Below are 21777 nucleotides of genomic sequence, written 5' to 3'. Positions count from 1 at the left end.
TCACTTCATCTTTTCTTTTGCATGAGTAAGATGAAGATTTTGGGCTGGCATCATCAGCATTAAAAAATAAGTCATGTGCAATGAAGCCTTCAGCTGTTAAAAATTCATAAAAGAATGGCTTTAGTTTTTGGAAGGGCCTGCAAAATGATGTCAGGGCTACCTAGAAAAGGTTCCTCTAAAATGCTTGCTCTGCCTGCGATCTCATTAGCCAAGCTTGCCCAGCTAATGATGCTCATTGGCTTTGACATTGGCAAAATGGAATACTCAGCTTTCCTTAAATGTTTTTTGTCAACTTTTTTCAAGCGACCCACTTCCACAATTGGCCTCTGGCTTAAATTAAAAAAAAACCCTCATATATATATGTGTGTGTGTGTTTGTTTGTTTATTTATTTATATATATTTATTTTTGATCCCTGACAGATTTAAAGGTTTATACTGGCTAGTAGCACTACATTTTGGGTAGCTGCTTTAACAGTACCATGGCTTTTAAAACTGATATGGTCATTCTGAAGATTTAGCATTAGCTGGGTTTGAAAAAAATCACAAAGCTTTTTATGTTTTCACTTTGTCATTCTGTTACAATTAAAGGGCAATAACTGTCTGAGGGAGAACACATTAAAAGACAATATAGATTGTGCCCTGAAATACAGTGCAGCTGGATAGAATAAATCTCTTTGCATGGCCAAATAGATTTACATTAAAATGTTATTTTAGTGTTCTGACCAAACAGTTTAAGTGCTGGCTAATCTGGCTGGCTGGGGATTCTGACACCTCTCTGAGGCAGGTTCCAGTCTGCAGCCCACTGCAACCTCCCAAATACCTAGTGAAAGCAACCTGAAAGGAAACCTTAGGTTTTCCTTTGTTTGGAGGTTAATTCCAAACTAGCCAAAATTGGAACAAAAATTGTATCAGAATTTCAATTACATTTCTTTTGCAACAAAGACATTTTTTGTGCTTTTTGTTAAAGACTCTGTGGTCCAGGAGTCTATTACTTATTTTTGGTGGTGGTGGTGTTAATGAAAGCCTATGCGATAGTAGCCACCCCGATTCCAGTTGTACAAAGATCATGTTTTTTCTTTCCTTTGTCCTCTTTCCTCAAAAAATTAGACGAATTATTTCTTTTTGGTGTAAAATGATATGCAAAGGTTCATCTTTGACTTTCCTGAGAGTAGAGTCTTTTAAGGAATATAACAACAATACCACTTAGTTCTTGTTGAATTAAATATAGATACAGCTCACACAAATAATATTATTGGAGAAAAAAAAGACTGCCTGTGCAGCTTCAGATTTCTAACACAGTCTAAGACTTACAGGATTAATGGAGTCATGGTCCCTTTGGGGTTTTGTCCCAGACCACACAGGCCTTGTAAGACAATAAGGCTATTTTAGATTGATGTACTTTGTTCATATTCGGTGCCATTACCTAGGCAATACCAACCGTTTATCTCCTTTAAAGTAGACAGAGATAGTTCAGCAGGAAATCTGTTATTATTTCTCTATTCCTAAGGGAAAGAAATGAAAGAGAGGAATGCTCAGTTTGTTAATTGATGGCATCTTGTGAAAAAATACATTTATCCTCCCCTTCACCCCCCCAAATATTCTAGATAGATACAGAATCAGATGAAAATGAAGAATATTTATTTAGACTGGAAGAAAGACTTAACCAGGAAATACTCAAGAATTAAACAGGTTTTTACATTTCATAGGAAGCTGTTTAATATTTTTAGTCACTATATTAGTTTCTCATTTTTTTTAGTTCCTTATAAACAATTTATAAATACTGGCAATACAGTATATTCACAAAGAAAGATACAATATTCTCACTTGGAAGTCTTTATGTGTATAGTATACATACTAACAATAAGGGACATTTGCAGTGCTTTGCAAAAAACAGCTTAAACCCTGACCTTGTGCAGGTTGTGTATGTTCCTAGATTTACATATGCAACCTTAATAGGACTACATGCAGAAGAAGGTTGTGCTGACTGTGTATTTTATCCTTTATGTGCATGGTATGAGTAACTTTAAATCAAGGGGACATGCCATGCTATGAGGAAAGTATCTGTCTGAACTAAAGCGTAGAAGTGCACTAGCGTACTGAAACACATTTAACTTTCATTTTGTACACAAGTTTGGTGGTGCACATTTATCTCATCAAGTGGGATAATGTCTTTTTGTTTATACAGGTACTTCTATTACATCTGTTACATCTTACAGTTTTTTAAGACCTAAAATAAAAGACCAGGAACTGCATAAGCATTTATAAAGGGTTTAGTGAAATTGATTTTAAATACTTGAAATTGTTTGCCTCATTGAAGTCTTTGCATAGCAAGACTGGAGGGAAACATACTTAGAGAAATGCATTAGCTAAAACACAGGGTTGAAATGGTTGAAAACCAGGGTAAAATGTCAGTTTGGACTTTCTTCTCTGACTTTAGTCAATCCTGGAAACTTTGGAGGAAGAACATTTCAGGAATAATTTCTGATAAATCAGAATATAAAACTAAGCCCTAATGGGCAGTCTTCCAGTTGCTTTTTTTCAGTCCCAAGGAAATCATACAAGTATTTCTGTGAGTAAAAGCAGGATTAGTCTTAAGGTATCTAACTTAGCAGTTCTTGAGCCCGTATTAAGCTGATAAGGCTGGCTTTAAAAAGCATGTTCACATCTTTCTTTAGAATGATTTATCTGGTTTTTGTTCAGTAGATGAAGACAGCAAAAGTCACCACACCACAGCAGCAGACTAGGCCTCACGTGCTTACTGAGCTGCTGTGGGCAAAACAGAAGTCTGCCAGGGAAACCAAGAATGAATTTATTTTTCAAGTATTTCACATCGGCACGTAAACACATTAGACCATGACAGTGGGGTAGACAGCAGAATCACACAATGGTTGAGTTTGGGTGGCACCTCTGGACATCTAGTCCCCTGCTCAAGCCCTTGCTCCAGCAGGCCCGGCTGCATCCAGCTGCCCAGGACTGTGTCCAGCTGAGTTCTGAGTATCTGCAGGGATAGAGGCTCCACAGCTGGCCTGGATAACCTGGTCACCCTCATATTTAAAAACATTTTCTCAGGTTTAAACAGCATTCCCTGTATTTTGATTTTGTGGCCATTGCTTCTTGTCCTGTCACTGGCCGCCACTGAGAAGTCTGGCTCTTCCTTCTTTACACACACACACAGAAACACACAGACACAAACACACACATATCCCCCTGGTATTTATACACATAACTAAGATGTGTCTGAGTCTTCTTTTCTCCAGACTGAGCAGTCCCTGAGTCCTCAGCCTCTGTACAGGTGCTCCAGTTCCTTCATCATCTCCATGAGCCATTTACTGGACTTGTCCATGTCTGTCTTGTACTGGGGAGCCCGTGACTGCACCCAGCACTCCAGCAGAGGGGAAGGGTGGCCTGCCCCTGCCTGCTGGCAGTGCTCTGCCCAATACAGCCCAGCAGGCCATCGGCCACCTTTGCTGTGAAGGCACAATGCTGGCTCATGGGCAGCTTGGTGTCCACCGGGATGCCCGGCACCTTTGCTGCAAAGCTGCTTTCCAGGTGTTTGGCGCCAGCCTGTGCTGAAACTATTCCATCTGCCATCCAGAGGCTGCCATGGCAGATTGGGTAGCAGAATCAAGACATTAATTAACCTGTGTTGCAAAAGGGAAAAAGCCCCAAACCACAAAACCAAAACTTAATGATGTTATACCGTTAAAACACTAGTGGAATCTTAAAAACCTTATGGACATAATAGAAGTATCGGCTCTCCTGTCTAGTTGACTTTTAAAAATTCTAAACGCTGGAGCATTAACACACTCATCCCATCGGAGTTTCTGAAAATGATCCGAAATGTGCCTGTGTGGTACTTTCGAAAGAAGCTAAACCCTGTGATTTCTTATGGTGAGTATTTGAATTAGAGGTTCTGTAGCACCTTGGAATTCCAGATTGCTTTATTTCAGCGATGTTCTCTCATTAAGTTTTACTCCGTGGATATTTTAAAGTTCTAAACACAAAAAGAAGCATACTGCAATCAAAACAGTGCTTAACTTGTGATCGTCTTTGCCAAGTGCACAGTCATCCGATAGTATCATAATCGATCTTGGTGCTAAGGTGCCAAACTCTGTGTTGCTGAAGGATAGTTAGATGATGTAAATAGCTTTTTGTGTTTTGCAATAAAGCACACTTTTGCTGTGCTTGATGTAAAAGCAGGAGATGAAGGTATCTTTTATTGAAGCAAACATGTGGAAAATTGCTCTAGATTGTTATAGTACAGAGCATCTCCCCTGAAAGGAATGAGGTTCATCTGTAGGGCAAACTCTGACTGTGGCACTTCATTGGGGTTACTCCTGGACTCCATGTGGTCAAAGCAAATAACATCATGTCCATCTAAACTGTTACAACCATGAGACTGGCACATTTTCTCATCTATAGTGTTATATTCTAAACTGTCACTAGGCATTAACTCAGTCACTGGTGAAGTCCTACCACCTAGAGATGAACTCTGCCTCAAAATGATGTTTTCCACTTCAGTGCTACTCGTATAGCAATTACTGGGTCATTAATATCATTGCCTGCAATTAGTGACAGTAGAATGAGCAAGAGGTTTGTTATTTATTTAATACGAACTTTCACTATAACCCTTTCTTATCCAAGTGCCATAGGCAGAGACCAGAGAGATTTTCAAGGCAGATGAACATACTTGAAGGGTGGTGTTGAGTTTGTGCAGTACAGAAAACAGGCCCTCATTTAATGTTAAGGCTTCTGCTTTTGTTTCCAGCAAGCCGTCTTGTCATTAGCAACAATCAGTGTAACTTGAATGCTAACTAATTCTATTAGTTCTGTTCAGCTGAACTGTTAAGCAAAGCTGGCTGTGGCAGTGGGGAGATACTTCTCCCCATGCATGAAAGGCTTTTGCCAGTAGCGTGCTGGGAGAAAGGATAAACTTACCTAAAATACCTATTTGTGGTTGATGAAGTTAACTAGCTAGTAATCTGTTTTAGATGCATACTTTCTGATATACGCAGAATACATCATAATTAGTGGGCTTCTATCTGCCACAGTTACTTCAGCGCTCACAAATATATAATTTGTTTATGTAAACTAGAAGCAGCCATGTGTGCAGTAGATGATTATCTGATGTTTCTCAGAGTATGTGAAATACAGCACTGAAATACTTGTAGAAATTCTTAACTATAATGAAATACTTAAATTGTCATTCATAGTGATACAGTATTGAGGCGCTTTTGGTTGGGTTTTTTTGGTTTTTTGGGGGTTTTTTGGTTTTTTTTTTTAATCTCTAAATAATTCCAAGAGAATTTTGACAAAGGACACTAGACAGCAGTGAAGTGAGTAGGATTTCATTGTGGGTGGGTGGATGCTGTGACCTTCTGTAATGGATAATAATTCAGCAAATAGTTTACCGTTTAGTACACTTCATCTGTGGTATTCCTTAACCCAGAGATAAAGTAGTGCTGTTTTTAAAATGATAGGCAGCAGAAACCAGTTTGAGCTCACAGCTTTTTCAGTACTTTCCTGTTCCATCTTGTTCACTGTCTCTTTTTCTCTTTATGGAAAGACTGTTGAAATGAAGGGCAGGTTTTTGTTTTGTTTTGTTTTGTTTTAACACCTGTTTTCTTGTGGTATGATGCCATGTCTCCCTGAAATTCATAGAATCATTTCGAATGTAGGAAAAATTACAAGAACTCTCTTCCTGTTTTGTGCTTAATACTTGGGCGGTCTTTCTCAGTAGAACAACATGAGATGTGAGAGAGAGTCTACAGATTTCCAGCAGTGTGCCTGGAATTAAACAGTTGGTATATTCCAAGGTATATTATAGTACAGAACCACTTGGCTCTGTCTTGCTTGTGTCCTCCACGTTGGCACACACCCACATCCCCCACACCCCCAAAAAAAACCCCACCAACCTGAAACAGTAATAAAATCTGTCCTTTTTTTAATGCAGGAATACAAGTGGAGACTTTTATGGCGATTTATATAAATACCCCTATATTGCATCTAAGTATCACAAATCACACCATTAGCATTTGGACACTTCGAGCGGTGGTTAGAAAAGTGAATCATAAAGTTTCACTGCAGAGCTTTTGTCTTCTTCCAGGCAAGAAGAGGCCTGTTTTTTGTTTTACTTCATTTTGTTCTGGTTTTAGCTTGACTGGGTAGGGCATTGCTGCTTACTTGCGGCGCAGAATATAATTTGTGGATCCTGTTTAGATATAAATCCCGAGACATACAACATAGGACACAATTTAAAAATGAAAAAGGATGAGAAGTGGAAAAGAAGGGAGAATTCTTGTCCTTTCCTTCACATAGAAGTTTTGCCTTGTGTGTAGGTAAGAGGGGAAGAGGCTGGCTTCAAGAGTATTCATAAACACTCCATAAGCTTTCATTTAAGGAATAAAATATGTATCTTAATTTGAATAAATTTGTCAAATAAGACTGAGAGAATGAGAGTGTCTGAATGGCCTTTAGGTTGGGAAACTGCACAAAATTCTGCTGCCACCTTGTCTTTGCAAGGAGGACAAATAAAAAACCCCAGACATTAGAAAATCGCAAAATGACTGGTAAACCATTTTTATATGTATTTTGTGACTGTCTCATTGTCCTAAAATGTATTAATTGAGCAAATTCAGCAGGTTCTTAATCTTTATTTTATTAAAGAGCCTTTCCTTATCTCTATAGATCAGTAGAAAAGTTAGGATGAGATTTTACTGTCTGTAGATAGAAACACAGACGATATGTTGACAGTATCCTGTGCAACTGTTTGTAATACATTTAAGCTTTAGCACTTGTGTTCCAGGTTTGGGACTACTGATAGTTAAATTTTGGAAGACAGTTTCATCATATTTGTAAAAAGTGAGAAAGTTGCAAAGTCAGTCTCATTTTTTGTCATTACAAGCAAGAGTAAACCGTTAGCTGCTAGTAGTGGGAATTGGTATGTTTACCTTGTCTCTATACTTGCCACAGCTCACCCAGCGTAGTGTTTGCCAAGCTACCTGTTCTTTGGTGAGCAGCCTGAAGAATTTTTTTTAGGTTGTTTCAGATCTCCATGCAGATCTGGCATTGCTACTAAGGGTGTGTGTGTTAATTTCATTTAATTAAAACTCTCTTTCTATTACCTCAGCTGCCTTGTTCTTCATCCTTGACTGGTCTAGAAACAACCTCTGTGTTGTGATCTGTGATTTGTGGTTCCATAGTATGTGATTTCTGGTGGTTTTAAACCTGTCCCATAAATTTAGATAATTTATGGGAAAGAAGAATTATTTATTTGGTGCTTCACTAAGTGAGTCATTAGAAGGACCAAAAGCAGATGAAAGCAGTCAGCACAAACACATAATGCCTGGCTGAAACAGTGTTCATTACTTAATAAAATAAAAAAAAAACCTCAAAACCTTTACATGCATTTAGTAATCCTGTGAGTACATGTGAGATCAAGTGCAGCTTTGCTTTTAAGACTAACTTCTTATTACTGTTGATCTAAAGCTTTCATGGATTTTTGCTGCTGTTCAGGCTTCTCCGTTCTGTTTCTAAGCACAGCTGGGGAAAAGTGGAGATTGGTAGGGTTATTTGATTTTATTTAGCTCTGATTTGGAGAAACCTGTTTTCTGATGCTGAATTCAAGCAGTATTTAAGAAAAAAATGGTGGAAATCACTACTGTTGGACAGTACTGATCTACCCCAAAGTAACCTGTAATTTTCATTCTTCTATTAACACTAGCAGCAATTAATTCTTGATGACCTTGTCAACGATGTGTCTTCGATACATTGCCAAATGGCTTGTATTGTCCAGCACACTAAGGAGGGGCAAAACCAATATTGTCCTTGCCCATCAGTTGACATCACTCTGCCATTCCTGTAGTGGATTAGGGTCCATTTAGTTTTCACAGGAGAGTTAAGTACGATGATAATTTCTTTCTTCAGCTGTGTAGTCCATTTCGTATTCAAGCTCTGTAAATAAATGTGTTATAAAGTTGTGTTGGTTCAAAGGATATGAGATGTAATTTCCAAGTAGGCAATGTTTTTCATAATCCTAAAAGTATGGTAATAATTGTGGCAGAATTAAGAGGTTAAGTTTTTTGTCTGCTGGTGTTTTCTTTTAAGTAATTGTGATGGCGTTTTTTCATTTTGTAATGTGTGTTTTTAGGAGTGAAGGAAGTTGAATTTTTGTGACTGTGCCTTCATTTCTAATCTCTTTGTGAATGAAAAACTACATACAGGCACAAATCCAACAGCTTAATTCTCCATCTGATTAGACCAATGTTACCAACCTGATAGGTTGAAAACAGCCAAGATCCATGCAGTGGCTTTGCCTCCTGGGAGGCAGAGTAATAACAATCAAATGAAGACATATTAAAATGTAATATTACTTCCTCTCCATGGGGACTGTATGAGAATCATAGCCAGGAACTATTCTTGTCAGCTGACTCTGTTTCGCTCACTGATTCCCTGCCTCTGCATTTATGACTAATGCATTTTGTACAATAAACAACACTTGGGAAGTTTTAAAATCAAATAAATGTAAAACACAATACATCGATTCACTTGGGTGAAAAAAAACCAGCTTTTTTTGTTTGTTTGGGCTTTTTTTCTCTGTGTGTGGTTTTGTTTTCAATAATTTATATATTTTGAAGAAGGGAGGGCAGAGCTGGAATGAAATTTTTTTGTCTGAATAATTTAATTTCCTCTTGTGTAAGGAAGAGGATATGTTAAGGCAGTGTTTTACAAAACTGAAAATGTATATTAGCTTCTCCAAAGTAAGTATGTATCAGCAGACTCTTAACCATAATTTTATAACAAGTAATTCTTTTTCTGAAAGTTGAAACCCCAAACTTCTGTTCCTTATAAAATGGCAGCTGCTATCACATACGAGGAATGCAGACATATGGTATCTGTGTATGTGGAGCTTGAACATCATTTTTGACTGACTGCTGTAAACATTACCTATAAATTATTACGATTTTTTCAGAGAGTCTTAAAATTAATAGAGATTTTAGGGCAATTGTATGTGGTTATTTGTAGGTGTGGATAAACTGTTGACCGAGTAATTTGATGTGCTTTTGACTGTAATTATTAGTTGTGCAATTGACACCAGTGGAACGGGACAGGTCTCAGAAAATCAGAGGTACCTATCCATCAAAAGATGTAAAGATATTTTGCTACCTGTTTAGCGAAATGGTGCTTACTTTTAGTTTCCTATGTGTTACTGTATTAATACAAAGTGTGGGATCCTGAGAACATTTAATACTTATGAGAAACTTTATGTTAATCATTAATTATACTTATTTATGTTAATATTTAAGTAGTATTTAGTCTTGTCAGCACAGGGCTGTGTGCTGGTAGTTCGTGTGTGAGTAATTGTCTCCAAAATATTTAGACCTAAATATAAAAAAAACCCAAACCTGTTCTTTTGTGTATATATATATGGATATAAGCATAAACTGGATGGACGGTCTAAAATTTGGTCATATAAACACACCAGAGAGTAGCATTTCTGTTTCAGACACAAGAAACTTGTGTTACGTTTCTGTGTTTATACCCAGCTATCCCAGACACTTTTTTTTGGAAATACCCTTTAAGTGTGAGCAGAGCTGCAGGTACAGGGTCACTTTACTGCAGAAGTGTGAGTGCAGTGGAGGAGCTTATGTGATATTGGGTATAATTTCCATTTGAAGATCAGTAGAGAAAGGCAGCAGCAAGTGTTTGAGGAATATTTTGTACTCCCTCCCTTGTTTGACTTCTGCACTCCACACTGTCAAGGGGGCATTAGCAGTGTGAAACTGTTTTCTCTCATGTCCCAGATTACTACTTCTTTTCTGTGCAGTTTTTCAAAGCTTGGAACAATGTGTTTTAAAACAACCCGCTTTCTTCCTGGTACACTAGGGATATGTGAGGTTTTATTTTGAAAGTCTTAATGAATTTTGAAAAATAATTTCCTCCAGTGGCCTTGGGTAATTGTCGGCTTAATTACAGGGAGAAGCTGAGATGGAAACTTTGCTTTGTCACTGAAATGCTCCTCTCTGACAGTTCCCAGTTCCTTGGGATGTAGCAGTCTGTACTCTGAGCTATAACATAGGCTTTCCGAAAACCCCTTGAAGAACTGTGGAAAAAGTGAATACTTTTGCAAATTCATTCATCTGACATCAAAGCTATGAAAGCATTCTTTTAGGAAGCAAGCGAGGCAGATTGTGCTCGTGTAGGCACACAACCAGATTTATTGTACATGTGGGCCCCGCCATTCGGAGACTGTATTTGAAGTAATTCTGCATTCTTTTGGCTGTCTTACTTTCTTGTTCTGTATCGAGGTCAGACTGCATCCTCTGCATCTTATTGAGGTCTCCTGCTCTGTGGGTTAAATGGATCGGCCTTTAAAGCATAAAAAGGCATTGATGTTCAGAAGAAGCAACACTCTATTCCATTAAAATCAAGTGGTTGGTGGAGATCTGAGCTCCCATTGCCTCGATTAAAAACCAAACGAAGAATAGCAAAAAATTCAAGACAAAGTCAGTGTTTATTAGTTGTACTTTCAGTTGATGCTCAGCTTTGGTATTTCTATTTACTGCCTTTTTTTTTCTCTTGTCCTTGTGCTGGTACATTGGCGAATAGGTCATAAAAAACACTTTCAGCATAGACACATTTGATTTATGTCCAGAACGAGTTCTTAGTATTGATTTTTTTCCCCTCTGGAAAAAAAAAAAAAACAAAAGAAAACAAAACTATATGTCTCCATTATTTTCTGAGCCTGGCAATCCAGTGGCACATTTCAGATCGGCTTTTATCGTAAATTACTCAGTGTGCTCTTTCATATTTTCAAAAGTCTTTTTGCAAGTCAGAAAAAAAAGAAGCAGTTGCACATACAGCTATTGTCACATTTTTACAGGGGGGAGGGAACAAGAGGAGGAACTGGGAGGGACCACGTATGAGGAGAAGGGAATTTTAGGAAAAGAAAGCACAATTTGGGAAGTTTGTATGGTGGCTGTAATTTGAGTTGGTCACAAAAGAGGCAGAAGTGGAACAAAACCAAAAAGTAGATCAAAGGCTAGGAAGCAGGGTTCAGCGGTATGGGGTTTATATCTTTATGGCTAGAGAGAAGATTAGAGCAAGAAAAATACTGCCACAGGGCTAGGAAGACATTGTGAAGGAAAAAGGAAATATACATAGGCTGCATTTGAAAGAAAATCCCCAAGGAGGACAAAAGAGAAGGAGCGAGAATTAAAAACAAAGGTCTGAACAGTGTGAAGCCCTGGTTGAATTAGATCCTGAGCTGAAAGGAGAGGGGTAGAGGCAGGAAAGTGCTGCTTAAAGTAGTTCACCACAGCCATGACAAGCCGTGAGCTCCATTACATGTCATTTTCTATTTGTTTTCTCCAGTTGGTGGCCTGGTGCTGATGCGTGTGCACGCATCCGCTCCTACGTGGCTTGTGGGCCTTGCATAAACAGCTGTAAGAAATGACGTTGAAATTTCAACCCCCAGGACAACCTGGGGTGGGAAAACCCCTGGTGCGTTCCTGTAAATAGCAGAGCCGGAGCCCAGTGCTGGTGGATGAGCCTGCATTGCCACCGTGAAGGGGCACCAGTGCGGACATGGACAGTGGTTCGGTGCCTGGCATGGTGCAGGCTGGCGCCGTGATGCCTACAGCTGAGGAGCTGCCAAATAGTTTTCCAGCAGCTGTTGGGGGTTCACAACCCTAGACTTGTGACTCAACGTTTTTGATTCTCTGAGGGAGCTGTGCTTCATGCTCAAATCACGTTGCAGTGCCAGCTTGCGGCAGAATTGGGGTTTTGTGGTGCCAGCCAGCGCCTAGATAAGCGAGAACGATATAATAAACACAGGGGAAAGCATCCGTTTGTTTGTACGAGCTGAGAGGTTTCCATGAGAATAGAGTGTATTCCCCCACCGCCACCCACCCCTGAGGAGGCTCCTCAATGCTGAGAAAAGTGAGATTGTACTTTAAAATATTAAATGGTTTTCCAATCAGTGCAGAATCTCAGCTTTTACCTGGGTCTTTTGTATGTGTTCACTTCTTCCAGCAGGAGATTTGTAACAGAGGAAGCAGGTGTAACGTGGTGATTATAAAGATACTGTTGGGGTCAGGGTTGGGGAGGGTGAATTTTCAATGCTTTGCTCCTCTGAGTCTGCCAGGGCTTCCTTTTCAGCTGACTCCCATCACCTTTTAGCAAGGTGCTGTGTTTTCGTCCAAGTGAGTCAGTCAGTCAATTGTGCGTAGAAAAAAAGGTTGCTGGGTAAATTTGAAACCTTGATAACGCATTCCTCCATTTGTATATATTGTATGGCTTACAAATGTGTTCATTCCTTTGGCTTTCAACATTTCACAACATTCCGTAGGTCAGCCTGAGCAACAAGAACAGGTCCCGGTAGATTGAAAGGTTTCTGCTTTCAGACATTCATGTTCACATCACTTTGCCTGTTGATTTCCTGATTTTTATTTATTTTTATTTTTTTTATTTTTCTTTTATTTTTAATCAGCAACATCAAATGGGTCTTTGGAGGGCCTGGATAACCAGGAGGGAGGGGTGTGCCAGACAAAAACCATGAAGATCCTCATGAAAGTTGGACAAGGTAAAGACCATCTGCTGTTTCATGAAATCGCTTTGATCAGCATCAATGTCCTTTTAGTTTCCAGACTTCCTTTAGCCATGTAGAGCAGAGAGCCAGCCGAGTCTAGTGTGGTCATTCCTCCCTAATAGTCTGAAAGCAAAGCCTATTTTCTGTTCCTCGGCTACTGACAGATTTCTGCAAAAGGAGGGTTGGTGTAATGAGATCTCTTCATTGGAGAGATCCCTACAAGGAAAGGTCACCTGGGAGTAGTGTGTTTCTGTCATTTTTATTTTTATTTTAAAAACAAAAGCCACAACTCTGCTGCTCAAAATTATTTAAAATACATGAAAGGAGGGAAGCTAATATTTCTATAGTTTGCTTGTTATGAATTGTGATTACAGGGAGGGTTTTGTTCATTGTCTCTTCACATATAGATAACCTATTGTGCAGGAAGAAAGAATTATTCTTCTACGCAGAAGTTGGTTTAGTAGTCAATCAACTTCCTCAGTTAAACTGAAATGTCATCTGCAAAGCTTTTCTTGCCTGTTACAGGAGTCCCTCTAGTTTCTGCAGATGGCCTCACCATTTAAACCTCTGAAATAATATAACCATTTTGCTTTAAAAGGAAAAGGTCCTTTGCATAAAGATTCTTCCGTTTAAAAACGTTTGTGTCCCGTGAGGTACCCAGACCTGGCTTATAAAGCTCTGTACCATCAAGTGCTGAAGCTGTATGAGTCATCTTTCTCTCCCCCAGATCCAAACTCAGCGGGGCTGCCCCGGCACACGGATCCCACCAAGCGCCCTGAGCAGGAAGCTGGCACCAACGGGAAGAGTTCCACCACCAGTCCCTTTGTGAAGGACCACTCAGGTAGGCGTGGTGGGGCTCACGCCTGGAACGGGGCTCTGGCGCAGTCTCCTCCTTCGTCCCCAAACGCATTTTATTTTACCATTAAAGTGACAGAAAAACAAATGTTTTTGTACCGAGATGGTGCAAAAGCCCATACTGATGCTCAGGTGCATAGTGTCTGGGAGTTGCAAGTTCTGGCAACAGCTGCTCTCTCCCCTCTTCCACTCTGCAGCAGAAGTTAATTACATCTTGTGAGAATATCACTCATTTACAGGAAAGTTTTGGATAGGACATTCACTAAGCAGCTTTACGATGGTAAATGCCACCTTACATTTAGTACTCTGGCAGATGAACGAGTCTTTCTGTCTTTCTCTTCCCGTATAATCCATTATCAAGTGGTTCTCGACAGCCATTTATAAAGTTTATTTCAAGGCATCTATAATTAATGTCCTGGTCTTTTAACTGACCATATAATATCTACACATGAATGGTTGGTCTTTCACTAAATTTAAAGATTTTTTTTTTTTTTTTTAATCTAAACAAGATAAACAGATGGTTCTGAATAAGTATCTTCAGGATGCATTTCAGAAATGAGGTGAACAAGAAACAAAATTAGATTTTAAGACCTTGGGTCTCCAGAAGAAAATTTGGTGGATTGGGTGTGCTACAAAGCAAAACTTGCTGACAGTTGATTCTGGGGTTTCTGAAAATGGCTGCAAGATTTCCTTGCTAATTCTGCCATTAGTTACTGGGCTAACAAATCTTTGATTTGGCAGTCACTAGGCAGGCTTCAGCCATTTCCTACGGAGATTCTGGTGGGAAAAGTTCACAGTTACATAGACGCAGCATCTGCAGAATTCCTCCACCTGTGAGTGATCATCAAGGGAGGGAGGTTGGTTCAAGTTTTCAAGTGAGAAAGTGTCAAATGAGCATTCATTTAACTTTTGTGACAAATAATACGACAGTGTGGTGGCACCAAATATGCATCAGGCTGTTCAACACATGAGGTTTTCCTGAGTACCAAATGTGTGTTGTTGTTTTAAGTAAATGTAAGTTAATACAAACAGATACATGCCATAGGCATTTTGCCTGTCTCCTGCCCTGCCTCCAGCTCCTTTGTTTCATGTGCAAGCAAGAGGAGTCCACGGGGGGCGGCACTAAAGGCAGTCTAACTTAAATCAATATGCGAAAGATAAAATAGCAGAAGAATGGTGTGACACTGAACAGTACCAGTTGTCCTGAGAATTGTCATTTCCCTCTGTTATTTTCGCTTTGCAGTCCTGTCCCACCCTTCTTTGCTGCCCGGGGCTGGCTAGCATCTGTTAAAAGATGCGGCATGCATCAAAGGCTGCCTTTGTCAGTGCCAGTCCTGGCCGCTGATGGATGATGATGTATGAAACAGGGTGGTTTGGGAGCAGCACAAAAGTGAGACCAACAGACACAAAGTCTTGTTTAATATTGATTGCTGACTTCGGCTGTTTGCATTTAGCTATCTAACAGGGTAATTGGTTTGTCAAAGTGCAGCTGTCAGTTAATTCTTCCAGTCTTGCTTACTCTACACATTTTTAAGCAGTGTAAACAGGTCGTAGGATGGCAATAACTTTTGTCTGTTGTATTTCCGTTCTTTCCAGGATCTAGCACAGATGGCAGTAAGGCTGGGCATTCCAGTATACTGGGTTCAGAGGTGGCCTTATTTGCAGGGATTGCATCAGGGTGCATCATTTTCATCGTCATCATCATCACTTTGGTGGTTCTTTTGTTGAAGTACCGGAGAAGACACAGGAAGCATTCCCCGCAACACACGACAACTCTCTCACTTAGTACGTTAGCCACCCCAAAACGCAGTGGCAACAACAATGGTTCTGAGCCCAGTGACATTATCATTCCTCTAAGGACTGCAGACAGTGTCTTTTGCCCCCACTATGAAAAGGTCAGCGGCGACTATGGACATCCTGTGTACATAGTTCAAGAGATGCCTCCTCAGAGTCCAGCAAACATTTATTACAAGGTCTGAGAAACACACAACCAACTCCGTGGTACAGTTGAGTCATAGAGGAAACTCACTGGTCAAATGCTTTCTGTTGGGGTTTGTGATGATGCCTTGTGCACTAGCATTGACTCAAGCACAGGGGGGAGAAGGCGACAGCTCTTTCTCCAGGAGCCGGTGCGAGCTGGACAGCTTACCTAGTCTGTAGAATTCCTATCTCGGTGAATAAGTATTCACTAAAAGCTGGAAGACTTTTACGTAGAAGATGCCCATTCTGATTGCTGTACTCTTGTTACATTCATCATCCTCAAAGCCATGTGCTGCAGGCGTTCACGCATGTACGAAAGCCAAGGGAAGATGGAGTGATCCATGGATGTTAATAGTTCTAGGCATCCTGGGAAGGTGCTCTAGGATATATCAAGCTTGAAATGCAATCTTCTGACTTTTGTGTGTGTCTCTCAGTGCGTACTGGATTTGTCACATAGACCTTGGTGTCTAAGTAAGACTTGTTAAAGTTCTCTTGCTTTTAGTCTGTCACTGTTCCATTTGTTTCTGTTATCCGGTGCTCTGCCATCCTTCACATAAGATTTCCTTTCACTCCACCTCCTGAATCACTAATGGAACATTAATGTTTGGAGATCTGCGCTCCATCCATCTGCTACAGCAGCCTCACTTGAATGGGTAATGCGGTTATAGAAATTGTGTTTGATAGTAAGGAGCCTTCCAGCCAAAAAGTTGGGCTGTCAACAAAGTCAAGAGCCGGACTGGGTGGTGGAGGGAAGGGCTGACTGCAGTTGCAGTTGAATACTGCTGCCTCAAAAATAGAAGCTGAGAAGAAAAAACAAAAAAAACCCAACATTTAGGTAGCACAGCACTTTGGTATGCTAAGTTTTAAGAGGCAAGTAGGAGACACAATAACATGCGCAGTGGATTAGGGCTGCATTGGAAGGAATTAATGGTTATCAAATACCAGTGTGCAGAAAAAAAATAGTACCTTCAATACAGTAGAACAAAGGGGTATTGTTAGCAAGTGAACAAGCTTGGAGAGGACAAGACAATAGCAGGCCATTAGGATATATTAGGGCAGGGCTGTTGTGGTACTGGCAATAAAATATACAGCTTTGAAGCTGTAGCGAAAACGTAGTCTGCTTTGGATGACTTTTAAGCAGACTCAGCTGCTATACTATCACATTATACTAAACACAGGGAAAGCATGTAAGAAAATAGCAGAGAGCCAAATCTGACCAAGATGATTATAAGCCAATGGGTCAAACAAGCTGTAATTCTATCACTGGTAAGGTTGTGGAAAAAAAAGCCTTTCTCATCTCTAAAAGTAAGACAGAATTTCTTTCTGACTGAGCCTTTTGACACTTTGGTTTATTGTAGTGCTGTCCCTGCACAGTGGGTGTAGGTACTGTGACTGACACAGGCGTTCATTGGTGCTCTGTTGCAAAGTTAAAGCACATATGGCAAACCTCTTGCAGTCCGTAAGAATAAAATAAATTATGACACTGAGCTGGAGAAGGAAGATATGTCTTATTTATAATTGGTGTATAGAACACGAGGGATATAAAGTGAGTTTTTCTTTCGTTCATTCTTCCTTACTTTTTTATTTTGGTTTGCTTTTTTTACTAATATATATTTTGAGATTGCACAGAAAAGAAACTGCTTCTGGGAAAAAACATCAGCCATCCAAACAATGGGAGCATATTAAAAAAACCACAACCAAATCCAAAGCGTCTTGTAAGAGAAAACTAGGAAATATAAGGCCCAAAATATGAGGAAGGCAATGTTACTGCATCACATATTTAACAGTGATAAGATATGCCGGCATTTATTTTGTGTGTTGCATTTTCCCTTGCCTTATGGGCTGATGTGTTCTGTAGATTTCATTGAGGTTTGTAGAGGGGGGTTTCAGGTTAAAGTTTTCTCTTTAGTATGGCTATTCCCCTAAAGCTCCCAATCTGGGGAGGAAATAAAAAAACTCTACTTTTATATGTGCTATGCAAATAGACATTTCTAACATAGTCATGTTACTATGGTAACACTTTGCTTTCTGATTTGGAAAGAAAATGTAGCAACAGCATTTTGGGGTTCTTAGACCTCCAGTGAGCACCTGAAAAAAAAAAAAAAAAAGAAAAAAAGAAAAGAAAAAGACAAAAAACCTGTCATAGAAATGATCACTCTGTTTCCTGAACCTGAAAATGATGTTGGGATGTTGGTCCAAAAGAGAGAAACAAAACAAAAAAAAATCCCAACCCATGGTTCTGTGGAGGGTTACCATGGTGACTAACTACAGTACATATGTAATTCTTTTCAACAACCCTTCCTTTCTGTGAATCCATCCATACAAGGTTCTCTTGTAAGTCATTAAGATTTTATTTTGGGGGAGGGGGAGGAAGGGAAAAGATGGGTTTACTGATACTGATTTTTATTAAATCAAACCTATGCTTCATCAGTTGGCTACATTCTAGTTATGTACTAAACTGTGAAAAAAAAAAATCAGACGAATTGCTCAAGAGCAACCTGCAACCAATTAAAAAAAAAAAAATGTACTGTGCGTCTGTTTTGTGTCTAGTGCAGAATTATGACAATCTACCAACTGTTCCTTTATTTGACGTTGGTCCAGCTTTGAAAAGTTACTGTAAATGCCTTGCTTGTATGATCATCCCTAGTCACCCGACTTGGAATTTGCACCATCATGTCTAAGTGAAGATGCTGTAAATAGGTTCAGAGTTACTGTATATGGATTTGGGGTGTTACAGTAGCCTTATTCACCTTTTTAAATAATAATAATTAAAAAAAAAACCACACATGAAAACAAGATAAAAATGGCTTTTCTTAACCAGATTGTGTATATAGAGCAATGTTGGGTTTTTATAAAGTCCGAGCAAGATGTTTTGTATAAAATTTGAATTTTGCAATGTATTTAGCTACAGCTTGTTTAAAGGCAGTGTCATTCCCCTTTGCACTGTACTGAGGAAAAAAATGGTATAAAAGGTTGCCAAATTGCCGCATATTTGTGCTGAAATTGTGTACCATGAATATTTATTTAAGAATTTCTTTGTCCAGTTTGTAAGTAACACAGTATTATGCTTGAGTTATAAGTAATTTCTTCTTTTTGTTGGTTTTTTTTTTTTTTTTTGTTTTTGTTTGTTTGGTTTGTTTGTTCTGTTTTAAAACTAGCCGGTCATAAGTTTGAAATCTGCTTTAGTTCCACATTGCAATTAGTTCCCGGAAAATGAAAATTATGAAAATCACATTCCACGTCTGTTTGAAACTGAATTTGTTCTTAAAAAAATAAAATATTTTTTTCCTATGGAAAGCTTGCCTTCTAAGTATTTCCTTATTTTGTTTTGCAATTTTTTTCCTTTTCAAAACATGAAAGTAAATAAGAAAGCCAACAAGCCTGCCTCCCTCTGCCCCTCCATCCCTCCTTTCTCTCTCTCTCCCTCCTCTCCCCCATCTCTCTTCTTGCTAATGACTTAGAGGAAAGAAAGCTCTTCATAATACACCTATTCTGTTAACCTGCTTCTTTCCCAGACTTTCTCTTACATCATATATCATATATATAACACCTATCAGCAGATTTTAAAAAACACAGGGGGGTCTTATGCCCTTGGAAGTCAGTGAGCTTGAGTCAGGTGCAGTAGCCAGATTGCCTGGATGATCTGGGAAGTGAGATCATAACCATGCAAATAATTCCCAGACCTTATAGAGTGGATTTACACTGTGGGCAGTCAGAGAATAAAATATACCTGGAGCCTTCTGGGCACTGTTGCTGTCACTGCTGCTCCTGAGGAGGGGGAGTGAAAGCCTGGGGTGGTGGGGCTGAACAAGAAGGAGCAGCGGGTGGAAGACATTGGGACAATGGCAAAGGATTAGAAATGCTGCAAAGTCAAAAGATCTCTGCGTGGTTCTTTCCCTGGGGCTGTGCATCATCCTGTCCCTGCTTTACTGCGCCTTAAGTTAAGGGAGATGGGGGCCACTGCGCTGATGACACAAGCCTTAATACGAGATCTGTGGTGGTGTTTGCACTAATTTTCATTTAGGATAAGCAGGTACCTAATTTAATAAATAATACTTTCATGTTTTGACAAAGTCCGGTCACCCTGAAAGTGAAGCACCTTCCAGTTTGTTAGTACATAAGTGGCATGATCATCCATGGAGCAACAGGTGGGAAGGTCTGCAGAGGGCAAAGGTGCATTTTTAATCGTAACAACAGATGCAAGTTTGTCATAGAATTTTCATTGAAGAAAGGCAGCTAGATATTCATAGTATTGGTCACACAATTCCCAGTTGTCAAATTACGTTTCTGCATTATCAGGGAAAAATTGACTGTATGACAAAGGCACTAGATGCTTTGCAATGGCACAAGTATTCTGAAACTGGACAGACAGAACACCCTAGAGACAGTGGAAAATTGGGGTTAGCACAGCTTCTTGCTGACGGAGCTCATTTCACAGATCCAGTTTACAGAATCAGTGCTGGAAGGCGACTGTAGGTGGAAAGTCACGCAGTGGCCCTTAGGTTCACCTCCTGACTGTGCCACAGGTTTCCTTGGGAGAGTTACTTGGTCCAGCAGAAGGCATATGTGTCCACGGTAGAGCATGTGAGCTTCCTCGGACTTCTCAGTAAATCTCTTGGGCCTAATCCTGCATTTATGGCTGTAAATCATTTCAAAGGAGATAGACTTGTGTACTCGTAGGCACGCACATACTTGGCTGGATTCAGGCTTCACTCCCTGCTTCGTGCTTGCACATGGGGCATTTCGCTTGCTCATCTTGGTTGGTTGTTGTGGGGTCCCCATATTGGTAATGGCTGTGAGGTGCTCAGGTGTGATCCATGCTAAAAGTCTGTCTGATACAGCTGTCTGTTAGAGCTGTGACTCCAGCTCTATTAAGACTAAGGCTATTGTTTTTGTTTTAGGCCTCGGTAAATGCTGGAAGATGGTGATAAGAAAAAGAATTTGATAGTGTCAAGTTTACATGGCATTTTCAGTACTGTGCCTCTTTGTGTCTATGGTAAACATTATTATATAATTACATATATAGTATATTTATAACTAGCATGTATACTGACACCCACCTATTTTTGTCACTCTTTTTAGCAATAAGGTAAAAACGGCATTGCTATTGTCCTGGTTTTGTCTGGGATAGAGTTAATTTACTTCGTAGTAGCTGGTACAGTGGTGTAATTTGTCTTTAGAGTGAGAATAATGTTGATAACACACCGATGTTTTAGTTGTTCCTATGTAGTGCTTACCCTAAGTCAAGGACTTTTCAGGATTCCCATGCTCTGCCCGTGAGCGGGGGCACAGGGAGCTGGGAGGGAGCAGAGCCAGGACAGCTGACCTGAACTAGCCAAGGGCATATTCCATACCATAGAGCATCATGCTGAGGGTGTAAACTTGGGGGACTTGGCCGGAGGCTGCTGATCACTGCTGAGGAGCTGGCTGGGCATCAGCCAGCAGGTCGTGAGCAGTTGTGTTGTGCGTCATCTATTTTTATTGGGTTTTCTTCCCCTCTCTCTTTTTGTTATCTCCCTTTTCATTACAATTATTGTTAGTAGCACTAGTAGTATATTTTATTTTATTTTATTTTATTCCAATTAATAAAGTATACTTTTCTCAGTCCCTGGGTTTTACCTTTTTCCGATTCTCCTCCCTGTCCCACCAGGGAGGGGGGTTGCAATGAGCGAGTGGCTGTGTGGTGCTTAGTTGCTGGCTGATGTTAAACCACGACAGCTATAAATGTTGTCTCCACTTGGGGAGCGGGGGAGGGGTGGTGGTGGTGGAATGGTTTCAGATGTAACTGTTACAGTTACCCCTGGGGACAAGGGTGCTGGGTTAATGGCAGGGCCTTGCACATACACCTTCACAAACATAACGGAACCTCCACTGAGTCTGCTAAACTCATTTTAGTAAATGATATGTGCCTTAAGACAGTCAGCATAGTCATTGACTTACAACCCATCTTTTGTAACTTGTAGAGAAAAAAAATCACACTTATATTGTGCATTGCTGCTGACACTGCACTAATAATTATCAAACAAGCACAAAAATCAGAATTTACTGCCTTTATTATAAAACTGGTTCCCTGACAAGAACTAGTCCAAGTCAATAGGCTCCGCTAAGTGGAAGATAAAATTATAATTCACAGTTGTTACCCACATGGAGTGGAATAAGGATCAGTTACATAAAATAGTGCCTGACAAAGTAAGCACAACAATGTTACTGCCCAGGTTTAAAGCATACCTCTTTCTTTAGCTTTTCTCTTTAGCTTTGCTGTGATGCATTGATCAAATGCTCAGTCAGCAGCTTGCCCATTTTGATTCTATGGGCACCACAAATTTTCTTTTTGCAGAAAAGCTTAAAATTGT

The 21777-nt window shown here is 39.8% G+C and overlaps 1 protein-coding gene across 1 annotated transcript in view; it reads left to right on the top strand.

Annotated features, from left to right (window-relative positions):
• The window catches only part of EFNB2 (ephrin B2), a 46111-nt gene extending 27394 nt beyond the window's left edge, over positions 1-18717 (top strand). Inside the window, exons 3-5 of the mRNA XM_005440938.4 lie at positions 12491-12583; positions 13317-13430; positions 15041-18717. Of these exons, the coding sequence (XP_005440995.2) occupies positions 12491-12583; positions 13317-13430; positions 15041-15423 (590 nt within the window). The 3' untranslated portion in view covers positions 15424-18717. The remainder of the gene's footprint in view (positions 1-12490; positions 12584-13316; positions 13431-15040) is intronic.
• Positions 18718-21777: the final 3060 nt, after the last annotated feature.

The sequence above is a fragment of the Falco cherrug genome, chromosome 2 (assembly GCF_023634085.1).
Source record: "Falco cherrug isolate bFalChe1 chromosome 2, bFalChe1.pri, whole genome shotgun sequence".
NCBI lineage: Eukaryota > Metazoa > Chordata > Aves > Falconiformes > Falconidae > Falco > Falco cherrug.
The sequence above is the reverse complement of the archived record's forward strand: the minus strand, read 5'-3'. Positions and strand labels throughout refer to the sequence as shown.